General features: G+C 31.4%; 1 protein-coding gene across 1 annotated transcript in view; it reads right to left on the bottom strand.

Moving 5' to 3' along the window:
• Positions 1–8,775, bottom strand: part of LOC129221894 (structural maintenance of chromosomes protein 5-like) — a gene marked incomplete at its 3' end in the record, with an annotated part of 198,620 nt that continues 189,845 nt past the window's right edge. Inside the window, 2 exon segments of the mRNA XM_054856266.1 lie at positions 1–307; positions 1,766–1,864. Of these exon segments, the coding sequence (XP_054712241.1) occupies positions 185–307; positions 1,766–1,864 (222 nt within the window).

The raw sequence follows: 8,775 nt of genomic DNA, 5'->3' as shown, positions 1-8,775 counted from the left end.
TTTATAAAAAATGTCTAGTCAAATATATGCATGAAATAAAATTCACGTGAAATTCAAAAAATATTTACACTAACAAATGCCAGTTCTTTTCTCTTTGGCTCATTTAAAAGTCAGTTTTTGCACATTTATATAACAAACATAATATCCTTGGTTATCACATCTTAAGTTCCAGTTTTTTCTCTCCTCACAACACCAATTTTGAGGCTTGGCGAAGATGTTTCTTAATATTTAACTTCATATTTGTAAAACATGAATTGTATATAATATGTACTGCAACATCTTCAGGGTATGTCAAGTCCATAAGCAACTGTAAATAAAAAAAATAATAGTACAGTTAGAAAAACATATAAGCTAAGAAACATACGAATTACATCACCTAACCTTCTGAATTAAAAAAATATTTACAAATTTCAATTATGACCTCAAATTAAATCATCAAGAAATGATTTCAAAGGAAAATTGCGTAATGTATATCTTGCTCAATCCATTTGCACAAATGAGACATTTTAAAGCAAATATTTACATTTTATTCTCAGGACGCACCTTAATTTATTTGGCGAGATATAATATTCAACTAGAAAGTTATAAAATAGTTATCTTGCATAAACCCTCTATTTTCAGTTTGAATTATTTTTTATTGAGGGTGGGGGGGGGGGGTTTCCATACAATTACACATTAATTAATGACTACAAAAAAGGTCTGTCACTGATCCTGGAACTAGGGCCTGTCATCTGATGTGAGGGCCATGGCATATATCATCGCTAAAAAGACGAATGGGTTATCTTCTAAGCATTTTACAGAAAACCGATTAAAAGATTTCCAGTTTACTGTATTGCTTAGGAAATGTCACCAGTGTAATGGATCGCCCATTGGTCATATTATAAAATCAATTTTGGATACTTCTGTAGCAGTCATAACTCAGTTTTCGATTTTTTTGAGATATGCCCATTTGTCTTTTTAGCGACGATATGATGTAAAATTTAACCAACTTAAGATTGAAGAACACATCATCTATGGTTCAAAACAAAATGGTTTAAAGAAATGCACAAATAAGCTCAAACCCTGGGGTGGGTTTTACTGTCCAAAACTAGAAAAGTTTAAGGGGTCTAATTTAATGAACTCATATTTACTGCAATATTTGTAATGCATAAATATAAACATTAATAAGTTTTAATGGTGTCTGGAATGTTTATTTAAAAAAAGATCTTAAACCTTGCCAACCCTGCGCAAAGCATGAGTGAAAATTGAGGCTTTAAGATATTTTTAAGACTTTCTTGGAAGAAAAACTGCCTCTTTAAGGACTTTTAATGTTTTCAAAGCAACTAAGGCTTGCTAAAGGAGTGAGAATCCTGTTAAAATTAGTAACCCCAATTTATGAGTTATTATTTATCACTCATATTGTTTAAGATGCCTACAACCCCACTGAAGCAGTTATTTTATTTAAGTTTAGAATTAACCTAGAGTTTCAATTGTTTAAAAAAATGGCTTCAAGTTTTGTCTTTGCAAAAATTTAGCCCATAAACATTTTCTATTCCAATAAATAAATAAATGATTCATATTCCCTGCAATTTCTTTTTGCTCAAAATCAATCCTAGTCAGACTTTTGGTTATAAAACCTTAACCTAAATCGAAAACTCCCTTTGCCCACTCTGATACACTTTGTCCCCCCCCCCTCCTCCATTAATTTATGCAGACATATTCTGAAGAAAATTCATTGCAATTCATAACTTGTTAAATAGAAAGTTTTATGAATGAGTTTTATTACCTTTGGTGTCAACAAGAAATACTGAGAGGAATTTTCATTACTAGTCGCACTATCAGAAACTAACTGATATATTTTTCTTTCGTTAATCGAGTCCATACCCTGAAAGTAAATAAAAATTTCACTTTAATATAAAATAGTTGACATACAGAATCTATTAAATCCCAATATTAAAAAACTCTTAAGCTGTTTCAAGTTTACTTCACATATTTATAACTGCTGCAAGAGATGTGACATAGCTATGGTTTCTGATTTTCATTGTCTCCTACTGCATTTCTGGATTTTAAATTATGTTACTCAACCTTTCATTAAATCACATCTGTTGGGTGACAGAAGAAATGTGCAATGTAATCAAGTTCATTTTAAGTTTAAAAGATGATAATTAACAGGTAAACAACAGCATGCTATGTGAAATACACCGCCAGCTCAGTCAATTCCAGCCGAGGACTGCAGTTTCGTGCTTATTAGCACTCATCAGCCCGGCATAAGAAGTGACTGAGCTGGAGATTGAAAACTTCTTAAGGAAGCCTAGAGTGCCAAACTGGTAGCTAATACGGAATCAGCATTGACCAGACGAGTGACCGAAGCAATGGTTCGGTTCAACTCGAAGATGGAAGACAAGGCATTGCCTTCAATCGTTTGTTTGGCAACTTCTGTACATCGACCGTGTCACGGAGAAAATGGTACACGATTAAGTTTTGTTGCTTAACCAACAAAATCTCTTGAAGAGACTAACAAAATGATTCGTGAGTCTCAAGGGCACCCATATGCAAAATTTTAAGAGGGGGCTCAGATATTTTCCCCATAATTTAGCAGGATATTTCTTCATAGAAACCGATTTCAGTTCCGATTAGAGTTATTAAAATTTGACATTTTTAATAACTTATTCAATTATGGCTGGAAAAGAAATGTTTTTACATTTTTGCAAAGAAAAAAGTACTAAAAGCAATGAAATGCTAATTTCTAAGGGGGGGGGCTTGAGCCCCCACTTGCCACCCTATATGGACGCCCATGGTGAGGCTTAAGGGGACTCTTCTCTGTCCTATTCACAAGTTTTGAGGTGGTTAAAGACCTCTAAAGAGAGCCGGGAAGAGGTTCAAGATGAACAACTCTCTAGGCGGCCGTCAACCAGCAAAACCGACAACAATGTGGCTCGTGTTCCTCAATTGTTGGACTTTGACCCTCGATTGACTATCAAGATGGTTGCAAATTAACTGAACACGTTGTCTACTGCTGTGTTTCGCATTACTCAAGATTTAGCGATGAGAAAAATGTGAAGCAAGTTTGTGCCCAAGCACCTTGCCATAACGAGCTCCGAGTCCGTGAGTTCCTGGCTAAACACCAGGTAAAATGCTGTCTCAGACCTCTATAGTCCTGACCTCGCCCCGACAGACTTCTTTTTGTTCCCTCGGATTAAGGCAGGCCTGAAATGAACTCATTTTTCATCCTCAGGAGATCCAATCAGCCATGACGAAGACCTTAGGAATATTCCCCAAAAACGTCTTTCAGCGCACTTACCAGTCATGGCAGAGACAATGGAAGAGATGTGCAGAAGCCCAAGGACATTACTTTGAAGAATTTTAAGTGTGTGCAAATCTGTTTAATAAATTACTTTAAAAAAAAATTGCGTTACTTTTGGAAAAGACCCTGTATATATACATAGTGGAATACATACAGAAAAGTATTTTAGTTGAATATAAATTTTTGAAATAAATACCCAGGTAAATACCCATTTTGGGTATTTACCTGGGTATATACCTTGGGTATTTACCCCTAAAAATAAATACCCGGGTATTTTACATCACTAATTGGGATACAAGGGGATTCAGTTTTTGTCCAATACTTCTTATTTATAATTACAAGTCTTCTGAACATGAGATGTTCTCGGTTTTACTAAAAAGTTGTCGGAATTTCTTTTTAGGCTGTTAAAAGTTTTTTTTCTCTCTCTTAATCTCACTTTGTCATCTTCTTTTTCAAACATAAATGCTTAAAACTTTTTGAAGCATGTACAATTATTTTCATGTTAACAAATATATACTGCTTTTTTTAAATTAAAAAATGAACAATGCTAAATGTACCATTTATATATACTTTACCTTACCTCTCTTGTTCTTGATTTTGGAATTTTTTAAAGCAACTTTATAGTGATTTTGGATGAAAAAGTAATGTGAGAACAACTAAAAGATGCACTTACACAGGGCTCGAATAACTAAAAGTGAGGCCCTAGGCCCACAATAATTTAGAGGCACCCTGAAGGCTCTATAACGGAATGCAGTGGTTGATTTACAGGTTCTGGGGCCCGTTGGAATGTATTTTTGGGGGACTCTTGTCTATCACAGAACAGTAAATCATTTATCAAGTGCATTTATGAATCTCCTTCAGGGCCTCTCTAAATTGTGACATGGTAAATTCACTACTGGAAGAATAAAAAAAAACTCTCCTTTAAGAAAGTTTTTTTAAACTTAACAAATCATTATTTTTTAACTATTATTTTTAAAATGTGTGTATTTTTCACGTAGTTGAAATGCTATGCATAATTCTTTAAGTAATTTTGGGCCCCTTAGGAAGACTAGGCCCAGGCCCTGTCCTAACAACCAGTTTTTATTTTTTTATTTTTTCATAAGCCATGTTGCCCTTAACATGTCTTTGAACTGAATAATAATTTGTCTGGCACATCTAAAAAAAATTTTCCTAGCTCCTAACTTTTTTGTAGGTCTCTGCTCATCATCATATAGAAATTATGTTAACTAAACTTACAACTTTTATTCAAAATTTTATTTTAGGCTAACATTACAAATTAGGCGTTGCCAAACATTACAAATAAAATAAGCATTCATTTTACAACGCATAATATTGCTGATTATTGTTCTAAAGTTAGTCAGTCAGTATTTAAAAAATTTTGTTGGTATTTAATCAGCATTTAATAAATTTTTGGCACTAAAGTCAGTATTTTGGACTTTCTGAACAGTTTTATCCCCTGATACTTTCTCTTTAATTAAGTACATAAATGCAAGCGTAATCTTTGGAAATAGTAAAATAAATTGCTTTACATATTGAACAAAAGTAAAACCAAAGTATCATAGAAAAATTAAGGTAATTTTTATACACTACAGTCCCATTGCTCACATTCACAATATTTTAAAATGTATTGTGTATAATTTTCCTATTTTTGACCAAAGTGTAAGGTAAGATGAAGGTAATATCAGAGAAATAAGGTATGCATGACAACTACATTGTGTAAAAATTTTAAAATGAGAAAAAATTTGTTGTGTTTATAAATTGTTATCTTTATTTGCTGCTTAACTTTCACCATAAGTTCTTGTAGTATAAGTGAACTTACTTTCTGTAGATGAAAAAATATTTGCTGATCAGTAATTAAAACTATCTTCTAAATGTGTTCTGGGCTTTTCTAAAATGTTTTTTAAACTAAAAACTAACAGGGTTACGTTTACAATACATTTATATATTTGTTCACTTTGTATGTGAAATCATACACGAAAAGAAAAAAAATTTGCTCACTATTTTTGACTCTTTAAATTTTTTGGTTGTTATTTAACTATTATATTGAGAGTCTGAAACAGTGGTTTAAACATTTTTAAACCTTCAGAAATTTTTTTGGCAACCACTTTTCAGCAGCTGCAGAGTCGACTTTTCATGAAAATAGCACTTTACAAAAATTCTTAGAACTTTTTTATTTATGAATGTATCAAAATTATTTTAAAACTTTTAGGTGGAGCAGAAAATAGCCTAAATTTCTATAACAGTTATTTTTCTGATATGTTTTAATAAATTTGTGTAACATTGGCTTAAAATTAAGATTTTGCTTGAGAAATTGTACATTTTTAGCATAAAAATATTAGTAGAAGGAAGTAAGACTCACTCTTACTCCCCCCCCCCCCCCTTGAGTAGATATCTTATAGAACAAACAGTGAAGCATCATTTATACGTTTTTGAAGGGACTGAAAAAAGCGTACAAATGAAAAAACATATAATAGGTACAGGGTAATGTGTATTAGACTCTGCAGGGACGAATTAAAAAAAACATAAAATTGATAAAAACGTATAAAAGAGAAACTTATAAACAGTGCTTCACTGTATTCTCAGAAGCAGTATGAAGCGTCTGAAGCAAGTTAATTTTTTTATATAGTTAGTCAAACTTGCCATCTTAGAGAAAAAATGCTAAATTTAAGGTTCAATATACGAAAAGGGACTGAACGAAAATCTATGAAAATTTAACTGTATAACCTTCATATAGTAGTAAGTATGTGATAATTTTATATTTGATCCCTTAATAGTTTTAGAAATATGGAGCCTCGACGTTGTCTTAAAAATCACATTTATTTTCACTCATATAATGGAAAATTTATTCTACTCATTATATCAGATGCTGTTTTGTGGTATAAACTAACCTTTTTACACATAATGTATGATATTTAAATTTACTTTTCCCTCACAAAAACAAATAATTCAAATATCTCATTATATAGTTTACAAGTATCAACTGCTATGTACATGAGAACAAATTTTCAAAAAAATTCCTCTGTTCTGATAGTAAGACTGCATAAAACAGGTCTAAACTTGTAAACCTAAAATTTTTAGATGAATGAAACAAATATTTATGTTCTATATTGTTTACTTTTAATGAGCAGTGTACAAATGCATACTTATCATTTCTATAAACATTCTCTTTGGTAATCTTGCCTATCGGACTAGAGTTTATATTGAAGATCATGATGTAAAACGAAGCTAAAATAATTCTCATTAATGTACAAAACCTTAATTTTACTAGTAGACTACATGAACTGAGCTCTCTTAACAGGAAACAGAATAATATATTTAACGAGCAAGTTAATACATGACTCATTGCTATCAAAACAGGGCAGAACGAAAAACGTCTTCTCTAATTCATAAAATGGAATGGTGCAACAATGACAGTTGCAATATACAGTGAAACCTGTGTAAGTTGACCACTTGCGGTGCAGTACTTTGGTGGTCAACTTAGACAGGTGGTCAACTTATAAAGGGGGTAATGATTTTTTTTTTTTTGTCATTTCTTACACCATGTATTTTTTGAATAATTGACACTTACTCTTTCCGTTCAACTCACTTTCATTCTTTAACATTACTTTGAAACAATAAATTAAAATGTTATTCAAATATTTTTAGAGGTCATTTTCTCAGAATGACGTATAATGTGTCATGTAAATTTAAAATTTCAGTAAATTGATCAAAAAAAATCATTTTTTATAAAAAGTTATTTGATATTAATAGTTCCTAAAAAAATCATAGCAAATCAAAAATAACAAATTTTTCGCTTATTTTTTTTTCTCATATACATTTAATACATTTATAACCATGATGATCTACTTTTCAACAAAATAACTCTTTATTGAAGTTTGGCGCACTTATTAGACACTAGTTTCGAAAATTCCATATGTGTCAGCTAATTTTCTCTGGATTTCTCCCTTTTCAATTAATTTTAATGTTTCATACTTTTATCAATCTCAAGTTCAACTAATTTTTTTTTTGAAGCCATTTTATGTAAAACTATGACACAAATAGCAAAAATCTGACTCTCATAGTTCTTAAAGGCAGTCGAAAATGAAAATATCCTATTTCTTAATCCCTTGCACCAGAAATACTGCAATGCAAGTAACTTTTACTCTAGCACAATTCTAGTGTTGCCACAAAATATTGCAACTGGAAAAAAAAAAATTTGTACGTTTCTACCGACACATGTTTTTATCGAACAGAGAGTACAAAAGGTAATCTCAAGTAGAACAACAAAGTATGGAGAATAAAAGGGTTCTCAGTAGTTTTCCAATGTGGTTAAACTTACAAGGAGGTTAAGTTATGCTGCTGTTTTATTTAGTTGGTAAAATGCTGGTCTGGCATCAAAAATATTCTTGGAAAAGTATTAAAAAAATAATAATAATATAAAATAATTCGCCAAATTAAGTTTTAAAAAATAAACCAAGTGGTCAACTTACAAAGGTTTTTTTACAATGTTCCAAACCGAATTTGGGGTACATTAGTGGTCAAGATAGACAGGTGGTCAAGTTACAGAGGTTTTCCTTCATTGTACAAGATAGGACCAATTCCGTTCCTGACAAAAGCGGTCAACATAGACAGGTGGTCAACTTACAAAGGTGGTCAACTTTACAGGTTTTACTGTATGAAAGAATAACAAATAAACATTTTTGAGAAAGTAACAAATAAACAACAGGAGAGTGCTATGAAAATCATGTCTCCAGACTCAGATCATACATTTATCGCAATACGGTTTTGTTTATTTTTAATTGGCCAGTGAATGATCGCATCGTGTTACAAACTGTAGCTTTAAATGATGCAGATCTTACTAGTAATGATTGAGTGCATTAGTATGATTTTACTTGCTCCTTATACACTTATTTTGCTTTTTACTAAGAAAACTCATTAGATATTTTTGTAAAAGATTAATTTATGTGTTAATTTCAGTTTAGTTATGTTTTACATTTTGACTGTCCAAAATGAAATGTTATGTGAGTGTTCTCAATGGTGAACAATGTTGTATAAAAGATTACCAAAGAGTGACTAAGGAAGTTACTGAATTGTCAAAAAATGATCAGAAGTTGCTTAAACTTAGAATATGCAATGAAATAGTTGTTTTGCAACACTTGTCTAAGCCTACAAATCTGCCTGTTGATTTAACTCCAGGTAAATCACTCTGTCCCAAAAGTGCCACAAAATTATTTGTTCAAAAAACTGAAGAAAAAGACATAAAAAATGATAGTGATGATGACAATGAATTTAACACTAATTAAAGACTGACAGTATCAGTGACAGTGTGAGAAATGCCAGACTCACGAATGTTTCGTATAATTAAACATACGAAAATTAGAGCTTGTTGAAAAAGAATGACCACAATAAGGCTATGAAAAATTAAAAAGCAAAATTTTATTGATATTAACGCAGAGTAAAATTTGTAAATTAATGAATTTAAATATCATACATTAAGTGTAAAATCATAGTTT

The sequence above is a fragment of the Uloborus diversus genome, chromosome 5 (assembly GCF_026930045.1).
Source record: "Uloborus diversus isolate 005 chromosome 5, Udiv.v.3.1, whole genome shotgun sequence".
NCBI classification, from domain to species: Eukaryota; Metazoa; Arthropoda; class Arachnida; order Araneae; family Uloboridae; genus Uloborus; species Uloborus diversus.
The sequence above is the reverse complement of the archived record's forward strand: the minus strand, read 5'-3'. Positions and strand labels throughout refer to the sequence as shown.